This window comes from Bombyx mori, chromosome 1 (genome assembly GCF_030269925.1).
Source record: "Bombyx mori chromosome 1, ASM3026992v2".
NCBI classification, from domain to species: domain Eukaryota; kingdom Metazoa; phylum Arthropoda; class Insecta; order Lepidoptera; family Bombycidae; genus Bombyx; species Bombyx mori.
The window spans coordinates 7,155,550-7,181,565 of record NC_085107.1 but is presented as its reverse complement, the minus strand read 5'-3'; the positions used below and the strand labels follow the sequence as shown (position 1 = coordinate 7,181,565).

The window sequence follows — 26,016 nt, the reverse complement described above, 5'->3', positions numbered from 1 at the left end:
CTATTATTTTTATTATAACAAAGCAATATTCTTCATGCGTGCGAGTTTGTTGTCAGTAGTTGTTTGTAATAAATCGAAATTGAACAAAATTGAAATTAATTACATAAATAGAACACAGAAAATTTTCGTCATACATAAGTCTTAACTGATGTGGTCATGAAAAAATAATTCAAAGTTCGACTGAGTTACTTTCTGTATCGAAATTGGATCTATCAATAGTGCACAGACATTATGCCGTGATTAACTATTGTTGTAATCCCTGTTAATTAGTGGCATAATAAAGTGGCACATTAAAGTATGCCATGGTACTCATTTTGAGATTTATTGCCCATGTAGGCAGACGAGCATACGGCCCACCTGATGGTGAGTGGTTACCGTCGCCCATGAACTTCAGCAATGCCAGGGGCAGAACCAAGCCGCTGCCTACCGATATTAAATTCGAATTGTATTTTCGTTAAACTAATAATAAACAAGCAAATATATATATACAAAAAATAATTAACAACATCCAAGAGAGAGATATCCGTCAATAACAAAGCTTACTTGTAATCTGTTAAATCTCGACGCATAAATACATTTTAGTCAATCAGCCTACAAATACGTCGGCTTCAATTTAATTAAAGTTAACTTAATAAAAGGGAATAAACTCACGAGCAACAATAAAAGTCCCAAGTGTACGAGCTGACATATCACTAGTGTATTTGCATAATGTATGGATGCAGAGGGGAAATCTATTAAGGGATAACCCGGGCTCACGGCCCTCTGCGTGATAGCTGTTTAACAACTACGGAGTAAGTGCCTGATGCAGGGCAACGTACCCCAATACTCAACCATTCGAATGCATTAGAAGCAACTAAATTAAAAGTGTGAAGGATGTCGTCCGCTCCGGGCTCTGATGCCCTTGCCCGTAAAGGACCCCTTTGCGCTTTGCATACACTTGGGATGTTAAAATGAAAAGTATTATGGCGCGTGTGATAGCACCGGTTGCTCTTGGAGATAACCGAATAAAAAAAGAGCAAGCTTATTTGTCCCCTCTGTTCGTAATGTGACTTTTCCTCGACAATTTTTCCTAATTTACATCGTTATAATGCTGGGGGATTTTATTTATGACTTGTAATTATAATAGGATTAGACTACAGCTCACGACAATGGGCAATGCTACGGGGACACAATCAGGTGGGCCTCGGTCCGAGAACGACCAAAAAAAAAAAAAGAACAATAGATAGAACCAACATGGGCGTGTATGGGAGCAATAAAAACCGACAGTTCACCATTGTGCGGAAAAAATAAACAACCCGTAACATTCCTTATTAGAATGGTAACAAGTATTGTGAGATAATAGTATAATTATTGCTATGGAACCGCCGTTAATAGTTGTTCTGACTAAACAGCTCGTTTGTTTGTTTGATTGCTAGAACAAATTGTACGTCTTCGTCATTTGCTCGTGTAACATTGCTGATGACGACTTAAATGAATTAGTGATTTGCGTGGCTCTGTTATTATTGTGATGTACATTTGCCGCATTCGCTAATGCGGAAATCACTGATTAATTAAATATACTTATCGCTGTGTTTAATTAAATCCTTTTTGTGACGATTTGTTGGTGTGCCCGCCTAATCTCACTACGTCACTTGTAGCTGAGCTGCGAGCTCGTATAGTTACCTACCACCAACCTAACGTTTTGTAATACAAGTGAGACAGAACTCTGGTTTCAAAATGTTGGTTTTAACGTCGCTACGATTTTGAGTTTTAGTAACCAATTAATATTCTTGTACGCTTCCGAGACGTGGACCCTCAAGGCCCGTACCCGATCGAGAATTGACCCGTTTGAAATGTGGTGTTGGCGCAAAATGTTGGGCGTATCACGGACGGAGCGCCGAACAAATGTGTCAATTCTCTCGGAGCTAAACGTCAGACCCGTCTATCTACAATCTGTATGCAGCGTCTCCCCAAGTACTTCGGACACGTGGCCCGACAAAATCCTGAGAACTTGGAAAAATTAATGGTTGTAGGTCACGTGGAAGCAAAGAGAAGTCGAGGAAGATTGCCAAGCAGGTGGACGGACATTGTCAAGGAGGCCAGAAACACCAGCATCCCGGGCGCCATTAAGCAGGCCGAATGCAGGCAGCATTGGAGGAAGCTGGTGCAAAAACTGGGCCATGGTGGTCACGACCCTCAGTAATGAGGAAACGACAAAGAAGAAGAAGAATATCAGACAGTCTGTGATGAGTTTGTCCATCCACTTCACTGCAAAATAATTATATGTTCAAACTGTTGTTGTTAAAATTCTTTTTTTTTTTTCATTATTTAAAACTTTACATAATTTAATTTCATTGAATTCATAAAAATCGTACCCAATCGTGATAGTACTTATCGTACTAATTTCGTTTTAAAAATTCACACAATTCTAGCGGGTATCAAAACGGCTATCTAACAATTAGGTACATTTGCTTCAAAATGCAAGCGAATGAAGAAAATATGATCTCACACATGACCCGGTACAAGAAGGCAGAGGCCCATTTCATTCAAACCAGTAATCCAATTAAGAGATATTAATTAGCCGACCATACGAAATGAATAGACTAATTAGTATTCAATTATCATCTTTTATAATGATAGGCAAAGAGCTCGTGAGACCAGTAAATGGATACAGGATGAAGTAAACAAACCACCGCGCTAAACCGAAGAACGGGTTCTCGAAGCTAATTTATTCACAAAGCTTTGGAAAAGAAGCGATTACAGAATTTAGATTAGATCGAGTAGATATATTTTCTACGTTTCGGCTAATTAATTTCAAACAAAACAAAAAAAAAATAGTAATAATTTATATTTTACCGTTCGCTGTGTGCAATGTTCACAGTTGTGTTCGTGCCGTGTCTAGTCATACATTTTGGAATCATGTCTAGATTTTATTTACGAGAAGAGTCAGTTGCGTGTGCAACTCGGCTTCAGATGTGGAGCCTCTTTTTTTATGCAGTCCGTTAAGGCGCCCGCTTACAGAGACTTGTAAATAGAAACAAATAAGAAACTGAGCTAATTGAAATTATTTGAAATGCGCATTCTTTAACAGAAACAACGAAAGATATAGTATTTTCTAATGGGTCTTTTGTCTTAATTAGCACACCTAGCGGTCTAACGCCTGCTTTACCCATAATCGTTTTACTATTAACAGAACGGTCGTGATCGCTATGTGGCCTTGAGGAGGCAGATCTGACGCGTCTTAAGATGCCCCGCCATCTTGCCCTGCTGGAGACCATTTAGCTGCAGTCATATAAGGTCACTTCATGTTAACGCCTCTAGTATTTACGGCTCTGATATTCCGTTACGATGGCAATTACTAAACTACTTTAAATACAAACACCTCCTTCAAGACGTATCGAAATAAATAAGATACGACTTAACCTCAATCAGTGACGGAATAAAGTGAAGAGGATATCGAAAACGAAACTAGACGGCTGTGAATGATTACCCCATCATTAATATCTATCACGCTGTAAGTAAACATTACACTTTTTCGACGTCCCCTGCAAATAAGCCAGTGACAAATTCCGAGTCGCAACTCTTTTGTGGCGGTGGAGATAAAAATTGCGCCTTTTCCTGGCCATGACAGGGTAGTGCTACCCTCTGAGGCTCACTAACTATGACTGATGATTTGTCTCGCCCCCAGCATTACCGAGTCTCGGCGAGGCACGTGACCTCATATACATTAATGATCATACCTATTGTTCGAATATGAGTTAGTTTCTCTTGTTTTTCTTTTTTTAATTTGATTTCGCGTCTCGCGTCTACTCTAGTACTCAAAAAAGTATTTATGTTTTGAAGTTAGTATGATTTTTTCTTTTGTATTTTTGAAATCTGAGCCGTTGTTATAAATCTTCTAAAATTTTCCTAAAAAGTGTTGAGTGTTGATTGAACAAGATGATCGAATATAAGAATTCTTCCACTTTAAAATATACCTACATGATTTTGCCAAATCATATTTTTTGTTAAGAGATTACAGATAAAAGACGTGTTATTTTACTTATTTTGTGTAAAATCAACGCTATACTTCAAAAGTAGTAACATTGTAGTTTTAAAAACTTATTAAACCTTCACACTTTCCATTAAGAGATGGAATTTCTAAAAAGTCCTCCTCAATGCTCACTCGAGGGTACTCGATGAATAATTCAACCTTTAAATCTCGTGTTCTTTGTCTATTGTTAGTAAGTCAGTCATAGCCAGTGTTTTTTGTGATTTTTTATTTGTACTGGTTTTTTTTTCTAATAGATCCGGACATGAAGATTTCGTTGGGATGTAGTGATGAAGGTTTTTATCAGCTTTTCGATCAGTCGCTCTTGTAAATAATTCATTATTTTGCCTACTGTACCAAGTCCGGGCGGTCATCTCTCAAACGGTCAATATCGGATTAAATATTAAAAGTTTTTAAAGATTTTATTATTCGAGATCCTGATGTACTTTTTTATTGCTTAAGAAAGAAAGAAAGAAAGAAAGAAAGAAATCATTTATTCGCCAAGCACAGTGAAAATGAGTTATTACATAAATTAAAAGCAACGTGTATGCTTTGTCATTATTTGACATGCGAATTTTAGTGCAGTGCATAGTTATAATATTATATAATTTACCATTCATTCATCCATAATTCAACTAATAATTAAAAATCCATTTATTTTCAATATGGGTGAAAGAGCTCACAGCCCGCCTGGTGTTAAGTGGTTACTGGAGCTCATAGCCATCTACGACGTGAATGCGCCACCCACCTTGAGATATAAGGTCTCAAGTATAGTTACAACGGCTGCCCCACCCTTCAAACCGAAACGCATTACTGCTTCTCGTCAGAAATAGTCAGGGTGGTGGTACCTACCCGCGCGGACTCACAAGAGTTCCTACCACCAGTAATTACGCAAATTATAATTTTGCGGGTTTGATTTTTATTACACGATGTTATTCCTTCACCGTGGAAGTCAATCGTGAACATTTGTTGAGTATGTATTTCAAGACTACACTTGGCTTTCGAATGACGAAACTATAATTACACCACACCTTGTTTACCGTTATCAAATATTCTTAATTTCGCCTCGTAAAAATGTCACATAGATGTTTCGGATATAGCCAAGACAGGAGGAAAGTCTAGCTTGAGACAGTTAAAGCTTAATTTATTATTATCCGTAATTTAGCATGACAGTACAACAATTGTCGTTGAGCCAATACAATTAACATGTCTTTAAAAGATAGTTAAAACGATACGTGCTTGTTTATCACCACTAAACACAAAGTCACCTACACACGTTATACGCCGTATAAGCATAGCGATAAAAGTCATTTATTAGCTCTCAAAATCTTATACCGACCAAATCAGTCCCCTTATTCCATAAGACTGAATCTAACAACATTTTAATCAATTCTCCACAGAGTTCGCGAGTCATCGCGCCAGATAGACTCATTACACGAACCCTAAATAAATATAAACAGTAGCGAAAAGGGGCCGGCCCCACTATTAACGTTATTCACACGCGCCGCTAGATCCATAAATAAGAGCCAACTATTGCTACCCTCAGAAATGGTAAAAGACAAAGTTCACGTCCGACTGATCAGTGCGGTGTATAAATAAGGCTCGTTTATTTCATTGCATTAAACTGGTGATAAGTTATTTGACGGTTCATAAATTCGTGCCCCATCGGTTGGGATCGGTAGGCGCTGGCGTCCCGGCCGTGCCTGGGGCGCCGCTTCGCCAAATCGACGTCACTTCATCATTCGTCTCTCTCAGCTTTCTGGCTACCGTATGCGTCGGTTACGAGACACGATTTTACTTACACATTTTATGAATTGATTCTTCTGTTTTCAACTACATTTATTGCTTTGCCAGGTTTGTCTTAAATAGTCTTAAATGATGCACTTTTCATTTTATAGGTGGCCATAACCTCCACCTCTATTGATAGCTTAACATCAGACGGACCGAGAATTGATTGAGACTTTGTAGCTCACGTGAAATTTGTCTTTTTAATTTATCTGCAAAAAGCACTCACAAGGAAATGCCTGTTAGCTAACCAATCAATACTATTTTGATCATTCATTTTCTATTGGCTATCTGAATATCTGAATAACCAACCTATTTATTTTCAGAATTCGCACATGCTTAGCACGACTAAGAACTGAGCGCTCATCACAGTAAAAGAGGTTTTTAAAAATATTTTTACGCATCCATCGATCAAACTATTTAACTTTATAATAAGATTTTTATTATGAGGAGGTTCTTTTTAATAACAAATCAAGTCTTTGCCCATGTTTTCATGCAAAATTTTGGGTAATATCTAATTTAAAAACCTCGTTTAAGTAAACGAATGAAAAATATTTCGAAAGACTAAATACACAGATTCGTTTTCACATGAACCCAATCGATCCATGTGTAACGCGCAAATTTTATTTCATTATTCAACAAAGCGTGTCCACTAACTAGTGCGGGTTAACTTTATTTGCGACGAAAAGGGTACCTCATCAACAATTTAAAAACGAGTAAATTTTTACTGGTGGTAGGACCTCTTGTGAGTCCGCGCGAATAGGTACCACCACCCTGCCTATTTCTGCCGTGAAGCAGTAATGCGTTTCGGTTTGAAGGGTGGGGCAGCCGTTGTAACTATACTGCAACCTTAGAACTTATATCTCAAGGTGGGTGGCGCATTTACGTTGTAGATGTCTATGGGCTCCAGTAACCACTTAACACCAGGTGGGCTGTGAGCTCGTCCAATCATCTAAGCAACAAAAAAAAAAACCTCTTGTGAGTCCGCGCGGGTAGGTACCACCGCCCGCCCTGACTATTTCTGCCGTGAAGCAGTAATGCGTTTCGGTTTGAAGGGTGGGGCAGCCGTTGTAACTATACTGAGACCTTAGAACTTATATCTCAAGGTGGGTGGCGCATTTTATGGGCTCGAGTAACCACTTAACACCAGGTGGGCTGTGAGCTCGTCCACCCATAAGCAACAAAAAAAAAAAACGAAATTCGGTAAACAAAATCCCCGATACGAAAACGTCAAACAAAAAGATTCATGTTGTAAAATAATAACGACCGGAAGCACCACTAGCAGAATCTAAAAGTGAATTGTAGCGAGTGGAAAAAGAATGACTCTAAGTGGATAAAGAGCGAATACAAACGAAAAAGTCATTTGATGCCGCATGGTGGTGACGCAATCCATCCCGATTACACAATTCTAATTCTAAACGATTGTGACTCAAGGGCGGTATTCGTTTGACACGAAAACAACGTGGCTAAGTTCAATAAAGCTTTCCCCCAAATAAGCCATAAAACGAGCGGCGACGGGCGCGGGCGGTTAGGTTGGTACGATCCCGTTCCAATTATTTGTTTGTGGAGGCACAATAATTTTATTTTACGTTTTATTTAACATTTATTTCGTTACGGCAATTTCACGGGTATCAAAGAATTGCTAGGTTGTGATTTAAACGAAATTGGTTATTTTCCACTTCGAGGACTATGTGTATGCGTATCGTTTGGTATCGGGTTGTGATTAAGATGTTATGCATTACTTCTTTTTTCTTTTGCTGATTCCTTCATAGTTTTTGTAATTTAAAAATAAAGCTACCTGTGCACCCAATACATTTGGATGTTTAATTCGTTTGAGTTAATATATGTGGGATGAAAGAGAGAAAGTATTACAGAAACATTTACTAATAGTTAATATATAATATAAAATTTACTAATATAATATAAATTCTATAATATATATTATAATATAATAAATTTCTTTTGCTGATTTCTTCATAGTTTTTGTAATTTAAAAATAAAGCTACCTGTGCACCCAATATATTATTTGGATTTTTAATTCGTTTGAGTTAATATATGTAGGATGAAAGAGAGAAAGTATTACAGAAACATTTACTAATAGTTAATATATAATATTACATTTACTAATATAATATAATATGTTGTGCATACACTGCTGGCTAGACAAAGACGTCCATATTAGTCTATCGTAACTGCACTTTCGCATTTGTGTCAATCAGTCTGCATATTATCATTACCTTGAAATAATCACATGTTCAAGCTATCGTCGTATAAGTCCATCCATTCATCCATCCATCCATTATAATGACGACTTTAACTTGACGTTTTAAGGTGAAATGCGGATTTCATGATACGCTGGCTCTTGTGCGTAATCACTTAATACCATATAAACCGCGACAGCGTCTCATTAAATTCGGTATTAAAAAAAATTAGCTTAATTAAAAATTAAAAACTCGCATCCATACTAGTTTTTAGTGCCTTTTAAAATAATACAGAGCCTGAGGTGAAACACGCCTCACAATCAGGCCTCCATAAATAAACAAACAATAAACCGGGATTAAACAAGTCAATTGGAGCTTAAACACAGACAATGTGCGGTCAGGCTTAACTGCCGAACCCGACGGTAACCGATCGCGGCGGACGTAATTCAATGATCGTAAATGCTCGCAATGATATCAATTAGACGAGGCCCCGCGACCGATAAAGCTCCGCTTTAATTAGGAGAACAAACAACAGACGGTTCTTAATGAGCCGTGAGTGAGCGCGTGGAGGGCGAGAGAGGTAATTAGGTCGAGGGAGTCTGCGGAGTGGAGCCGCCGACCACGATCAATTATTGAAAGTCGTGATTGATTCGGGCGCGCATTGTCGCTCGCGTTCCTCGCTACCCGCTTCCGACCACAGCGTAACCTCACTCTTAATCCAACAAGTAAACTTTGTTTAACTAAAACCGTCCACAGCTCGATCGCTTTCAAACCGCTAGATAATCTCCGAATTATAACATGGGTTAGTTGGCTTTTGTTGAGTACGGCTCGTGCTTACTACGATATATTTAATTGGTATTTTATTTTTTATTGCTTAGATGGGTGGACGAGCTCACAGCCCACCTGGTGTTAAGTGGTTACTGGAGCCCATAGACATCTACAACGTACATGCGCCACCCACCTTGAGATATAAGTTCTAAGATCTCAATATAGCTATAACGGCTGCCCCACCCTTCAAACCGAAACGCATTACTGCTTCACGGCAGAAATAGGCAGGGCGGTGATACCTAGCCGCGCGGACTCACAAGAGGTCCTACCACCAGTAATCGAAATTCGACCACAATCGCTGACCCCCGAAGATTGAAATTCATTTACTGTATTATATATTCTCTTTTAGTATGTAATTGACATTTTGAAAGCAAAAAACCTACTTGTATTTTTGTTAATCACTGTAAGCCTATTCAAAAACTACTAAATAAAATAGAATGGAAAACAGTGGACAAGCAGAAGAGAAAATGGCACTTTAGTTTGTATATCTGTGATATACTTCTTTTTTTTAAATAATTAAGGTTTATTGTTTAATGTGTCAGATTTCGGAAATTATTTGTGATGCCTTCGCTTAAACATCGTCAAAGCATTATACTTTTACAAACAGTTATTACGATTTAATTTTTAGGAAACCTGTTGACCAATTATGATCAATTCAAATTGGCACGTAATCAGCGCTGTCTTTTAAATAATTGTTACAATGATTCGATTTGTACATTGGGCACATTAGGTTAATCATGCAATTAAAGATGGCATACAGAAGTGACATCATAGACGGCATTAGTGAACATTAGTTTGTTGATAGTAAATACTTATAGGGAAGTTAAGTTTTTAAACAGTCGAACATAGAAGGTTTTAGCTCTTTTACCGCTTAGAACGTAATTTTATTGAATGAAACTGAAAGCTTGCTCTTTTCAGATAAAAAAATACCCTAAAACATTCAAAAATTTAATTTTTAAACTAAAACGAAGCAGTTAAGCGATATTAAACCGTAAAAATAGTTTCAATTAGATTTGCTTTACTACAACCAAAACCTCGCATCGTAATTATGAGGAGCATGATTTTAATTCAACGCGCATTCATTATTTGCGTCTTCATTATCAAGTCATGATGTAGTTATGGATTTCCATAGAATTTGTAATACACACGTTCGTATTAAAAACTCAATCGCCACCTTATAGTTAATACACATAAATTAGTTATAGATAAGCAACTGAAGCAGTCAGCAAAAATGTTTACGGGCGTCGGCCACTAGATGGCTTCGCTTCGATTAGTTTCTCATTGCTCCTGTAGATGGCAGTAACATATTACGTATTCTATATTTTATTTTTAATGAAGGATTTTGTAAATTTTCAACAAATAAAGACTTGTATGATTTACTCGTATTTTTTTTCTGTGTTTATTTGTACAATAATTAAATGCCTTAAATTTATCAACATATAAGTTTAGGAGAATCCGCTACAAGATGTCGCTAGTTTCCATACAAAAAAAATGTTGTCTTGAAGTATCGTAATTTCAGAGCCCTGCGCCACCTTACGCAAGTTGAAATGCCAAAAATGACGGCAGCCATACAGCATGCTACATACCACAAACAATATTTTACGCAATTTTTTTATTCGATTACTAAAGCAGACAAAACCCAATCCAGCTGAAGCGGGTACAGCACCTAATCAATACCACAACGTGTATGACGACACTGATCTTGAAAATTCATCAGGCAGTTTCAAATGCAATGAAATAATGGCATTCTACCCTACGAAGCGGAACTCATGATTGCTTTTATGCAGAAACACGTAAGACACTATGAAATCGTACGGAGATACAAAAAAATATGTGTGGACGAGCCCACACCTGGTGTTAGCCGGTTACTGGAGCCCATAGACATCTACAACGTAAATGCGCCACCCATCTTGAGATATAAGGTCTCAAGTATAGCTACAACGGCTGCCCCACCCTTCAAACCGAAACGCATTACTGGTTCGCGGCAGAAATAGGTAGGACTCACAAGAGGTCCTACCACCATTGGTGTCATTGAAAAGTAAAAGAGAGAGAGAGAGAGAGAGATACTTTATTGCACATCAAAACATAATTAGCATTGAAAATCAGTCAATAGGCAGACATAACCGTACAATAGAGGGTCTTTTCGCTAAAAGCGATCTCTTCCGGATAACCGTTTGTATCTAAAGAAATTCTGAAAAAGATACAGCTGATATTAATATCACTAGATGATGACCGAGCTTTGCTCGGTTTTTTAATCAATTAAGAAAAAATTATTCGCCAATAGATGTCGGGAAGAATTGATTATTGAAAACACGAATAAAACAACATTTTCTGAAAATAAATCGTAGCTAGATCGATTTATCGCCCCCGAAATCCCCTGAATACCTACTAAATTTTATGAAAATCGTTGGAGCCGTTTCCGAGATTCAGATTATATATATATTAATATACAAGAATTGCTCGTTTAAAGGTATAAGATTAAATATAGTCAGTCTGATCTATTATATCAAACCTCAGAAATGGACCATCTGGAATGGATAGATGGCTTAAGAAAATAATCACCATTGAGAATTTTTTATTAGGACAAATACAAAATTAAATTAGGTTAAAAGTCTCTTGTAATACTTATAATAAATTGAACGTAAACAGAGTATATTATTTATAATATAGTATATTACAATTGTAAAGTTGATGGTAGGTAATATAATATATTATTATAATATATTAACTTCATATTGATGACTATAGTAAATATCCGCGGTAGTCAGACTCCATAGAGATCGCAGTCTATGCATTCCGGTCGAAACTTCAGCGAGTACATCCTTAATAGTCCATTCGTTCACTACGAAGTGGTATTTCGTGAGCGCGTTTGGGCATACGTATTGTCGGTTTAAAACATTCATTTTGACTATGTCTGCGGCATAGCAGTAATGTTTATTTTTATTACACAGGAAAGCTTGCGGTCCGCCTGACGGCCTATGTCGAGTTGGATTATTAGCAAGGGGCATAGTTAACGTAACCATTTTTTTTTGGTGTCAAAGCGGGACGCCTACGGTATTTTGTATATAAATAAATACATATAGGTATTGGTTATGCCGCGGTAAGAATTAATATTTAAGTACAAAATAATAAAAAATGACTTGAAATAATTTATTATGGTATCTTACCCTCACTGACATCTTAATTCATACACCAACTTGCCCTTAATATTTATAAATAATTTCACAACAAAAAACTACTTTTCTACAGCAAATTTAGAGTTACTTTAGTATGTATTTTGTAATACAATAAGGATTTGGGATAAGTAAGTATTCGGTAAGTCTCTAATAAACGCATGCTTAACAGATAAATGAAAGCGGGAGACATTTTTTTTCTCGTTGGGGATAGCGGGATTGACAGCCTGAAAGCGGTACGTATGGTCACGTTAGGCATAGTCAATTCGATTCCCATTGATGAGAACTTCTTGTTTTCTTTATGGAAGTCATGTCGCTGTGATAAATCCAGAGGTGGATGGCAAGTGGCAAGAATGATTTCTAGGAACACGCCGTAGATGAATAAATAAATCTTTGTCAAATATCAATGGTGAACTTTGCTGTAGAAGGATCCCCGTTCGAACGCTAGAGCGGCTATTGTCCAATATGATTGAGATATTGAGAGATATGATGATGACGATTCTTACGTATTAAGATTCGTTACCAGCTGAAAACCTGAGATGGTTGCTCACGGGCAACCAGGATGATAATGCGTCTAAACAGTGTACAGGATGTACAGTGATGGACAAATAAACGTTGCTAGCTCCTCAGTTCACTAATTTTATATTAAAAAATATACGTTAAAAAAACGTGTACCAATTTTTTATTTCTTTTCAAAAAATCGTAGGTTATTTCGAATACGTAATTAACATATACACGTATTTACATATAATTAACTCAGAGCTATTACAAATTAAAGATTCAATAAGTCCCTCAATACCTAAGTCTTGAATTATGGACACAGAAGTTTGCGCGCGATTTATGAATGAAGCGGTAACAGCGTCAGAGCGAATTGTATCTTTGACCTGAATTGTATGTTTGAGCTGAGTACCTACCTATCATTAGTAAATCTTTATATTAATACGTGAAGCAAAAACTTTGTATCCCTTTTTACGAAAATTGCGCGGACCGAGGAGTATAAAATGTTCAACACTTACAGAGAATATGTAGAAGAAGTGCACAATGCTAATATTTTTTTTAAAATAATGCATAAAACATACCTTAAATCAATAAAGAAAACATTACACACACTACATACCATGTATTTGACGCACACACGCATGCATACTATTTATTGTCATAATTTTCATCTTGACGTCTGTTGTCAAATTGAGAATAGATTAAATATTGTTTGTCTTTGTTAATATTTTTTATAGTGTAGTCTTGGCGAAATTTGTGATTATAGAAGTATAAAATACAATCATAATAGATAGTCGAATTTCGACTACTGCGGGACCTCTAGTAAAATTAATTTTATAAATGAAAAGCAGAAAAAAGCAATACATTATTATGCTCTGTCGATTGTCTCTGTGCTAACACATCTGATATAATCGAACTGAAGAATTAAACTACAACGCGGTTTAAATACTGCGTCAGTGTTTATAATTATATTTTAAATCCAATCCTATCACGCATTCGTGAACGTATTCACTAATTATATCAAAAAAATGATATCCTTTGATAAAAATAAAATGCGCAACATTTTGTGATTTGCGTAATTACTGATGGGGTATCTGAATAGTGAGCGCACACGGATAGGTACTACCACCATTTAGTTTATTTATGACGAAAGCAGTCATGCGTTTTGAGGTTCCATGAAGCCGGAATAACCCCTCGATGCTACTGGCAGTGAATAGGCTAAAAAAACAAAGCATTCTACTTCTAAACAATTCAAACTTCGACTTCATGTTAACTTATTGCTTCGCTACAGCACTAAATTGATTGTGAGATTGTTTCATTATCTACAGAAACAATAATAATAACACTTACAAATAGACTAGACTACAAGTTTACTTGTCTGAATAATTGAGCGCGTCAATTTTCATAATTCGGACGTGTTTTATTTTGAAGTATTGTTGTCACTACCAGACGATTTGTGCATCGACAGATTTGCATCAATTTAGAATACAACGAGCATGTTATTCGACTTGAAATATAATCAGTACCGTAAATATGGTATCACAGGTATTTGGTCAAAACAATTCTGTACGTATTACGTACGTACGATTTTATATGTTTTTTTTATTGCCTAAATGGGTGGACGATCTCACAGCTGACCTGGTGTTAAGTGGTTACTGGAGCCCAAGACATCCACAACGTAATGCGCCACCCACCTTGAGATATAAGTTCTAAGGTCTCGAGTATAGTTACAACGGCTGCCCTACCCTTCAAACTGAAACGCGTTACTGCTTCACGGCAGAAATAGACAGGGTGGTGGTACCCATGCGCGGACTCACAAGAGGCCCTACCACCAGTAATTTGCGTATAGTTTTTTTGTCTGTTTTCTCTCTCGAGATCTTGACTGTAATTATTGAATCGACGTTAAAATATGTCATTGCATATATTTAATACAAATAAAATGTTAACTATTAGCTCCGTATTGGTTTAAACATTTAAAAGGTGTCAAGATTTTATCCCATAAATAAATGCCAGGTGGCTAACAACATCTTACTCATTAAAGATTATAATCAACACGTCTATCTCTCAAAGTCTCTACTGTAAACGAAAGCAATGATACTAGAAAATACACAAGCACGAAATATATAACTAAATTATTTTATAAACGAATTTTGAAAATTTACAACTTTAGTTAAGTATTCAAATAAACTCTTATCAATATTTATAATCTCGAATAAGTCGTACGTACTTAATTCACGCGTTGGCACAAAAACATTATAAGAATTTGATTCGTATTATTACTGTGTTAACGTTATTCGAAAGTTACTGTAAACATTCAATTTCGTTCATGAATTATTAAATTAGATTGATACGCGCATTAAAAGTTTAACGTGCCGCGTAGAGGAACCCACTATGCAAGAATTTCCGGGACGTTTATCGAATTTATCTGATGCCCACCTAATAGCATTCATTCTAGGGTGAAGCGCAGCTGTGAAGGGCCAGCGTATAAATTACTTATAAAATAAGGACATTAAAAACCATTTAGAGCAATAACTATTAAACAGTAAATATAGCTATAAATAGATTGAATAAATTACATTTGTATTATTTTGATACAAATATAAATGTGGAGGTGTCGTTGCTAATGGCTAGAGCTGAGAGGTCGGGGGGAGGACAATGCACCCCCGGGGCGCTTTTGTTGCCGAGGTTTCCCTGCCCGTGACATCTGTCCGAATCGCTACAATAACTGGCAAAAAAAAAAAAACAACTCACTTCAATTTCTGAAACTCTAAAGCGGTTCGGAACGACTTTTAGCTGAATATTAACACGTATAGCTACATTTTATTCATTGCCATAAATAAATTACGGTTGGATCTTGGCGTTGTTCGCGACAATTTCAATTTGATCATTGCAAATAATTACACACAGCTGTTTTCTATTAAAACAGTAAAAAACCTGTTTACTAGCATGCCTAATGAGAATTTAAAAACTATCTGTATAACATCCCCTTACTGATATAGTTTTAGTCGTCAAGCTATGTCAATGAAAATTTGCTTAAGAAGTAATTCACGATCGGCGTCACGCACGAGCGTTAGTTTCAAATAATTTTTAGGTCGCTTTGATGTGTTCATTAAAACATTATTGTCAGCGATGCGTCATCCCATTCTGAATCCTAACTGTTCCCCGGTGGTCCGAAGTCACAACAAAGAAAATCGATTTATTGAGCCCAAAAAAAATATATCACAATATTCCAAATGGCGTTAAATTTAGCTATTTCCAGACAATCGCAACTTTTTGCGCAAGTGCCTCTACTGAATGCTTCCAAAGGCTATTGTTACGAAATAATCGTATTGTAAGACAAGTCATTTTATAAGTGTTGACATGAATGCATGTCTTCATAAATTAAAATGACGTGTAGAAAACTATATTTTATAGTTATAAAACTCGAATGGAGTAATTATATAACCACTAACTTCGCGATTAACTACAGTTAACAAATAAAGAAATTAAAAGTTATCGTTTCGTATATTGATGTTTCGCTTTGTTTCTTATGCTAATTCGTTCGAAAACATGGAACGAAGACGAAATAAAGCAAACCAAATTAAATAATAACGTAGTTAAAAGCTATCTCTGGTTCGCATCGACACCTTGTTTTTATTCGTCTAATGCTAAACGCGACGAGCTAGCGCGGACAAAAATTACGCTCGGATCACGTTTTTTTTGAACTTCCGGTCGAGATAACGGTTAGAATAAGCACCTTTGTATTAAGTAGTTACAGATAGCTTAGTAAACGACTCGCCCTTTAAAAAATTACGAGTGTAACCAAAATTACGTATAAAAACTATTAATTACTATCACATAATATTAGACGTTGTTCGGGAAAGTGGCCAAAGCTTATCCGCTCGAAATAAATCGCAAACGCTTTCATACGGAACCATCGCAATATCCTCGAGTTCCGGCCCCAACAAAAGGGATGTAACAAATTTCCTGTGTTATCCGAGATTGCTGACTAACGTCTACCGAACTAACAGGACTAAGTTACATGAAAATTCCGAACGAAACATTGAGCATCTGCACACACGGGTATCGGTCACGATGCCGCTATCCGAGGTGTATTCAAACAATAGTTAATGCATTTAACGTGACCATTGTTTGATTTATAGTGAAAGCGTGTACGTAATTTATAAGAGTGGCACGGGAGTGGACGCAGGGTGCCGACCGCCACGGGACGTCGGAAAATCGGGGAAAATCCGAAGATTTATGAGCGGTGGCGCGAGAGTGACCGCGCGACCGCGCCGCCGACTGTTTGCCCACTCATTAAAGTCGGCAAGTAAACGTTTAGTGCGAAGATGAGTATATTTGCGGAGCAATTAACGCGTCCGAGGTGAGACGAGGGTCGCGGGGTTGGTTTGCTGCTATTGTTTGTGAATTATTATAAATAGATAGACGCGTCCATCGGTTTTACTCCCGATGTTAAACAGTCAACGTCGCCCAAAACACGTCATTTCGAATCCTCCCGATCGACTATCGGTGCTTTTAGGTATCCAAAGCATCGGTCATCGTTCTCGTCGAACCTGTCGCTTGCGACGAAGGACTCGACAAGTAAATTAACCCACAGACACAACCCATTGAGTTTCTCGCCTGATCTTCTCAGTGGGTCGCGCTTCCGATCCGGTGGTAGATTCTGTGAAGCACGACTCTTGCTAGGGTTCGTGTTAGCAACAACTTCAGGTTTGAGCCCCGTGAGTTCACCCACTCGCCCGGTGACGCTGATATGGTCTCTCAAGACCATCAGCTTAGGTAGGAAAAAAAATCAGTTTTATCTGCAGACAGCGATGTTGTATATAAACTGGACGGACCGGCCGACATCTTTCGTTCGTACGGTATCGATGAAGCACTTATGTGTTCGCTAGATAAGGCGGCCGATACAGAAGGTGTACCTACGTCAGGATATCAGTGTGTAAACATGAGCCGTGTCAATCACTGCGAGGCGGCGCTTTACAACATTTTATCGGTTGTCACATTGGTAATCTAAGTATAACGCATTTATGTCAAATCTCCGATGTACCTATTGATAAGCCCACCCACGTTTCACCGACTCCATTGCATCATTAAAGCAATGGCGGCTAATATAATGTATACCGTGAAACTCACAACGACGCACTCGCACTATCGCGACTAATAAAAACACATGTCAATTTATCGCGCTTCGACGTTATTTGATGTATGCATACGTAACGAATATTACAAAAAAAGTTCGTTATTTCCTTTGCTTTTCAACGAAGTAACTTGTAACTGTAACCCTAACTAGTTGAAAGTAAGCATTAAGATTATCCAGGCACATAAAATTAACTATTTCTCTTTGAGCGTAGCAAATGAAATTACAATAGATTTTTTTGTTTGTTAAAACGTTGCACCAAAATACTATAGCGCGAATCCTTTATCAAACTTCGTACGCAATCTGAAGATAACATTATCTACTTTCTGTAAAGTCTACGAGCGTGTCTCCGTCGATTTAGTTTGGTATTTTATTAAAAACCAATCGCGTTTAGATTCAATTTTAAATTTGTATTCGAATGAAATGCCCTGTTATACCCACTAGAGATAGTTATAAAAAATAAATACAGACGTAGCCATTAATCAGAGAGCAAGGTCACCGGAGGCTAATTAATCGGCGAAAGAGTAATGGGGCAATAGATGTCTTCAGTAATATTTATGATATAAACATACCTAAAACCGGAGGGAGTTCGGAAGCATCACGGAGGCACGACCCGACGCATATTCGGGTTTGAAAAGTACCAAGCACTGTCGATACATATACATATATAGCTTGAGTTCGCTGTCAAACTAAAAATAACAAATCACTGTTCATTAAAATAAAATATGACCGTTGTTTATTAATTCGTTCGAATGGTTAATAAATTTTTATGTATCAAGTAATAAATCGAATAACGTATTTAGTTCGAAAAATATGAATTTTTAGATACGATATTTTCGAATATAAATGACAAGAAACATACGAGTATTTTTTTAGTGTTAATTTAATTATTTTGATTTAATTAAAAGCTTATGAGTGACATTCGTTGACAGAAACATTTGTGTGTCCACACAAACTTCTGTTCAATGAGTATATGCGATAAGAGCTCACGCCCCATCTGCTATTCTTAGTCCGTCTGACCCTCGAAATCTCATGGCTTAAGCCAACAGTTTCAAGTCATCATTATAATGTATGCAACAGATAACAAGAACACACGTCCTCAGGTTAGAGCCCCGTGAGCTCACCTACTCGTTCAGTTAGGCTGGCATAGCCCCCTAGATTACCAGATTGGGTAGGGAAAAAAAAGTTAAACACATATTTGACAGATATCTGAATCTCGCTAACGACATTTTCAAGATAAGCTTGCATATATACAGGTTCCAAACACTTTCCTACAATGAACTTTGGACACCGGTCTACCGAGCAATTTCGCTCCGTAGAAGATCTTCTCTTTGTCGTCATCCCCTAATAGGTATATATTATTTTACAATTAATTAATTTTCTTAAAAGAGAAATATGTACATAAATTTTAACTTCCAGGTTGTATCAGTTTGTTTAAATGGCTTTCACAATTAATAAATTATTAAATTAATTATTTTCGTTTTCTTGGTCGTCCCCTTACGAACCCACGGCTCAAATGGTGTAAACTAGTTTCTGTATCCTATAAAAATAGCAACGTGAATTTTGTCACCCATCTTATGAAATTTCTTTTTATTATCTAGATGTTTTAGACAAAATCTTTGAATTCAAATCATAAGGTAAACGAATCTGAACGAGCTGCTAGAAGTGTCTCCCCGACATTCATTAGAAGTAGAAGCATCATGAAGTACAATAATCATATTATTTTCCAAGCTGACTTCCACAACGCTCCGTTAAATCCCTATCTTGAGTATTAGTGAGCACATGTTCCTCATACAGAACAATAAAATATCCCGGACTGAATGCCGGGATTCCTGTTGTTCCTAGTACAAATCAGATTAATGCATCTTTAGCAATGACAATTAAAATGAACATCATCATCAAACAATCGAACTGCCCGATATTATTATGCTATATACCACTATCGACCGATTTGATAATTTGGGCCAAAAACTTAATCCGCATTGATTAATGAACAAAGCGAGCACTACAGATGGACCACCCACGGGGAGGAGACGGCTTAATAAGACCCTAATTAACACCTTAATGGCTATTCTCAATTCGCCTGATTTTCTTCACTTTTATTTATTTTATTCGTCTCTGTTTAACGCGCGGCTCCTGCGCACGCTCTGTCCCGCTCGCTCGCCCTCTTTAATTGAATGTCTGGTCTCCTTTTTCTAAACTTATTCTCTTTGACTTAAGATTACTGATGTATGTAAATTGGCGTTTTGTTACGTTTTATAGTCGGCCGGCGCACTTTCTCGTATTTTTTTTCCCTATTTTTTTTTGTTCGCTTCTCCAACTTTCTTATCGAGCCTTTAATTTGGCTGCGATGATAAAACGACTGGATGTCTTTAATGGTAAACGTTTGCTAGGGAGAGTCCTGCTTCGAATCGGTCTGAGCGTGTCGTTCTTATTTCGAACGTGAACTCATATGTCTATCATTGGGTTACAATATTACGGGTTCATACGAAGCTTCCGTTTGCAATAAACGAGTGAGAAGCGTTTGTAACGGAACATGTGCTTGTTGTACCTACACATGCAGCATTATGCCGCCAAGTGATTTTATTGCTACTCCAAGTCTCATTCGCGGTCTTAATTGTTACGAGTTCGTTAAATAATATATTCAACATTATCGCGTTCGAAGCACGAATGTAAATAAGATGAGTTTGACATGTTGTTTTTTTGATCGCGTGAAGATATTTACGATAATTATAATAAAGCGTGTATTGATTATTTATGTCTTATACGGAATCGTAAAATAGAAATATTAATTTGTATTTATTTATCTGTGTATAATATCTTATTTTGAATGGTCCGATAGAATTATTAATTTAACTTTTAAAGCATTTTTATGTTAAAACGTTCAATTTGTGTTGAGATCGTTAACTTAATAATAATAAATCGAACTATCTTGACGAAATACTTAAGCGTTAGAAGCCTAGAAGTCTTTCGCACAAAAGTCTTCGAACTTAGCTTGCCTTTGTTTGTCAAAAAGTACTTACCGTGTGCTCAAGCTATTAAGACATTAAAACGCAATAAACAAGTTCAAGTGACGTCATTAAGCTGTGCTCGCACCAAGAAAAGCCTTTATTGATCATCTATTATGAGCTTTACAATAGATAAAAGATGGCGTTGGCCGTATTGTTAGCTACTCAACTCTGAACACACGGCGCCACCGGAGTCGCGCCTGTACAAAAATGGCAGTTGAATATTTTCCCTTGCGAGGGCCGTGTTACGGTTAAAGCATTTACAACTCTACAGCTTCGTGTTTAAAAACGAAAATCATATGTGTTTTAAGTGAAGACTTATATATTCAGTATCAGACGCGAGCGTATTTGTGGTGGAGCGTCGTCATTGTTCGCTAAATTGTCGCTTGCACGGAACCGGCCTGGCTTGTCGTGAGGTAGGTACGTATGAGAGTGCAGACCTCGCAATGACAGTATACATACATTTAAACACCTGTTATTAAATGTACACAGGGTCATCATAACGCGACACTGCAATTTCTTTCAACAACGCCAGATAATAATCAACGTAGTTGCCTGTTATTTGTGATTTATCATTCGAGTACATACTTATGTCGACATATAACCAATCGTATAGAGTTGCGAATATTTTTCGTGAATACGAATATAATAAAAAAGGGAAATCAGACGCTGAAAGATCCATCAGTTTTAAGCTGCGGAATGGAATCGCGATGAGCGACGCATTTTTTTTTGACAAGATTTTCTGGGCTTAACGTAATTCACGTGTGCTCGGCAAGCGATGAACATATTTATTCAATAGAAATAAAAATTGGATACGCTTAAAGACGGATTTACATTGAGATTTATGATGTGGTGCTTAAAACAATAGACAAATATCCAGTGACTTTCAGACATTGGTTTCTTGGGTGACTAAGTATTGGTCCCTTAAAAGGATTAGCGCTGCCGCGTGGAGCCGCCACCCATTTATCCTCCACGCACAGACAAGGTGTTAAACGAACAGCGCAACTGGCTACTTTAAATAACTACAAATTGGGGTCTCGTTTTATGATTACGCATTTAACAACAATCATAATTTGCAAAGACCAGAGAAAAGAACTAAACGGGTAATTGTGCACGATTTGAAAAGTATACTCGAGTCATGTATAGAAAAGCCGATGTATTGTAATTGGTATAATAATGGCGGTCTGTTTTTTTTTTTTTTTTTTGAGTTTAAATATTAATGTTTCGTGACAGGGCGGCGGCGAGGTCTGCGAGGTGTCGGTGGTTTTCTGGTTGAGCGCACCAAGACCGGTTCGATTCTGGCTCGCACGCCACGCCAGAATAGCCAAACTCGTTGTATCGAGAGCGATAAACCTTGCCTTCTATACGTGCAAACGGCAAGCGATCCGTTGGTACCTACCCGCAAACGTTCATACTGCTATCCGAACCTAACGTGCTGTCGTCGAGAACCGATTTTTAAAGCTCTAAGAAATCAACTGTATCGTTTTTTAACAAATTCAATTTTTAATTTCTCTTTGTACTTACCAAAGGCGAGTAAAAGGCTGAACTGTCGACGCCTATGCTGGGATACGGATTTTGATCGGTGGAGGGATATGGCGTGCCGTAGACACCGACTGCGGCACTCGATAGCCTCGGGTATGAGGTGAGCGCGAGTCTCGCCCCGTCGTATTGACAGGAACAGACCGTCTGTCCGGAGACAGGGTCTGTGATGATAGGGCGGGGCGTGTCGCAGCAGGAGGCGGCTGGCGTGCTGGCGTGGCTGCCGGCGCCCGGTGACAGAGCGCCACCGGCCACACCAGATCCCCCAGGAGACAGAGGCGGGGCTGAGCTTGAGCCTCCGTCCGGCGAAGTAGCCGCGCCGCCGGTGCCCGCCCCGCTGCTGCCGACCAGCAACTGCAACATCAAAAAATTCTTCGCATTATTTTTTGTATTACTCTTTTTGGAACGAAGTTCCTTATGCGATGACGCGGAAGGGTACCTAACCTAACTGGGGAAAAACCGTCCGTAACATAAGATTTTATTAGTAATGCACACAATTTACGATTTAACTTTGTAATAACGTACAAAAAATAACATATTTTTTTATCATTCATTGACCACGATGTCAGAGCGTTCGTTTGCGCAATACACTAACTCTTATGCAAACAACCGTAAATGAAGTGTACCACAATAAGTTCGCACGTTACCGAATCCAGTTTTATTTTCTTTATACCTCGAATAGAGCTGAAAACTAATATATTTATAATAAGGAACTTCGTTCCTATCTGGTGTCCCACGAGACCACACAGTCCACACATATTTTTGTTATCTATACTAATAAATCTACAGTGGTTTTTACGGATGTTCCGTTATGACTACTGAACCATGCATCCAATTGCCTTGAAACTTGGTATCCATGTAGAAAATACATGTACTTAATGGATAGGTTAATATTTATATGAGCGTTGGACTCCCTACACCAGTTGCGGGGGCGTTAATGATGAAATTTTTTGTGGGGGTGAGAAATAATAATGTTAATTTTAAATGCCCAGCGAAGCAGACGGGTACAGCTAGTTAGTTAATATGGGCAATCGGTAACTCGCAGCCGGCGTCTTGTTAACACCTTAGTTGCCTTACGCGGCTTAAGAATCCCCACACACGACTGGTGTCCTGGTGTTGCAGTCAAAACCGCATTCTTTCGCTCGGTGTGGTAGGCGTGTAATAAAAATCAAACCCGCAAAATTATAATTTGCGTAATTACTGGTGGTAGGACCTCATGTGAGTCCGCGCGGGTAGGTACCACCACCCTGCCTATTTCTGCCATGAAGCAGTAATGCGTTTCGGTTTGAAGGGTGAGGCAGCCGTTGCAACTACGAGTATACTTGAGAGCTTAGAACTTATATCTCAAGATGGGTGGCGTATTTACGTTGTAAATGTCTATGGGCTCCAGTAACCACTTAACACCAGGTGGGCTGTGAGCTCTTCCACACATATAAGCAATAAAAAAAATAAAAAAGACGACTGTGTCCGAATTTTTATGGGTATGGGCATATAAAAAAGCGACCTTTATAAGACCTTTCAGGTCTCATACGCAATGTAAAGAAGTCGAATGTTGCTTCTAAAAGACCTCATACGCACCGACTGAAAGTCCTTGAAAAGTATACCTTCAGTCAACGTGTTAAGTGATTAATGAAGGCTATAAAAACCTCAACGTCAATACCGCTGCCCATCATGAAACGTAAGATTAAAGTCAAGGTACAATGTCGCGGCATAAACACAATCAAAGGATAAAATTAAAAACTATAACTTTATTATGCACTCTAAATTAAAAACATAAAAAAAACTGTTAGCAAAAAATATGCACAGTTTTAACAACCATATATGAATACGTATCATAATTTGTCAAACGTTTGTTAGCGACCGAGAACATTGTTAACCTATTGATTTACAAACCGAAGCAGTGTTGTTAGTGGTTTCGAGCTAAACCTATATAAGCGAGTCGGGTAGTTCAATGATACCGTGTTTATTGAAACCTTGGCCTAGTACGACTAAATGTAATACGTGTATTAAATAAATCATATACACAAATCGGCTAATAAAGTTTTTAGGGGCAATTAAGTTGGATGTTATTTACTTTTTACGTTTGTTTTGAACGTTGACGTCATTATGCAAATATTGCGTTCGACAAAAATTTTAGAAGAAATTTCTCTGATTTCTAAACAGATTTTAATTTTATTTGATACTTTATAGCTATTATTACAATGTGATTTGTTGGTTTCGTCTTTTAGCTTCCGCTTATTTTATTCAATTCAATAAATTGAAACATCAAATACAAAAGTATAAGTTTATTTCCATCATGCATCATCGTGAACGGATTGTTATTAAATTACATGATGGTAGTATTATACCGAGGTGCGGCGGTCGTTTAGTTTTTAACAAAATACCTAAGTTTTTTGTACTTGTAGCGCTAAACTAGCCTAAAGAAAACTGGAAGACCGTTACGAAATACTATTTTAAATTACTCACAAAGTTTAAGTTTAAGTTTTTTGTCAAATAAATTATACAATAACCGTCCGCCCAATTCATGACAACAGTTACTAATGTTAGATGAATAACATTAAAATATTCTCATTGAACTTTTTAGCATTATTCTCTTAATATTTAATTTTGTTAAGATTTCTTAATTTACGGTTTGATCTTTCGTTTATTATTTTGATTTCATTATTCCCGATTTTTTTAATACTTTACAGTTTTTGTGCTCACTCACGGATGACTAAGATGTTAATCTGAATATTGTCCAAACTACCGTCAAAATACACGTATGTAATTATGAAAAAAATCTTGTATTTTTATTTATACATCATATTATTATATATTCGTAGAGGTGTTAAGTTTCATTTTGTTCGACTAACTGTGATCCCGTGTTAAGCAAATTTACTGAATTCAGAATTTTATTTTTACACTATTAATACATTATTTATTCATCATTCTTCTGCCCTTCTCCCAGTCACCTGGGGTTGGCGCAACATATTTTCTCCTTTCATACTCTTCTCAACTGTTTTCTCCTTCCATACTCTTTTATCATATACCATTTCTTCGCTCACTCCCTTCTTACACATATCGTCTTTCACGCAATCCATTCATTTCTTCTTACGTCTACCTCTTCCTCTATAGCCTGGCGTGCTGGCAGAGCGTAACATTCATAGTTAACACCTTCTTACCTTGTTTATTATGTTTCGATAGGCAACAACTATATCTGCAAGTATTGTAAAATTAAATACACGTCAACGTTTAAGCTTCAATGACCCATTAAGATTATTTTTACTTTTTTAAACAGCTTTTGCAAAATAAACTATAGCACGCTAAGTGACTTACACTAACTGATCCTCGACATCTTTGTTTAACAAATTCAAGTACCTCAGCGGTGGAAGATTAAAGGGAAAGGAACACCAACAGATTTGGTCAAACATTGGCCTAGGTTGACTTAGAAATAATAGTATAGATACTATGCACACATGAACCCCAGTCCCTACTTGAGTCTCGGTCCGTTTAAGTGGGTCAACTTGTTTTCTTTAAACATAACCCGGAGAAGGACTTTCAATGTTATTATTGATTAAATCAGAATTGTTCTATTTCAACTTTGCTGCTTTGTCTTATGAGATTCATTTGTCTATTTAAAGTAACTAATATGCGAAACCTTCTGCTTCCCTAGTGATTTCTGATAATTTATTTGCGGTTTGTTCGAACTTTTTATACAAGAAGACATGTTTTACTTGAAACATAATATCTTATCACACAACAAAGAAACTTTTTTTTTAAATATTTTCTTAATTTTCCCACATTATAACCCTTTGCAGATGTAGAAATATTTGAAGCCACACAATTGCGTTCAATGCGA

General features: G+C 37.3%; 1 protein-coding gene across 4 annotated transcripts in view; it reads right to left on the bottom strand.

Moving 5' to 3' along the window:
- The window catches only part of LOC101745000 (homeobox protein araucan), a 132,590-nt gene that overhangs the window by 15,841 nt on the left and 90,733 nt on the right, over window positions 1–26,016 (bottom strand). For all 4 annotated transcript variants that reach the window (XM_038011140.2, XM_062668432.1, XM_062668443.1 and 1 more), the window contains exon 2: window positions 22,164–22,532. In XM_038011140.2, the coding sequence (XP_037867068.1) occupies window positions 22,164–22,532 (369 nt within the window). The remainder of the gene's footprint in view (window positions 1–22,163; window positions 22,533–26,016) is intronic.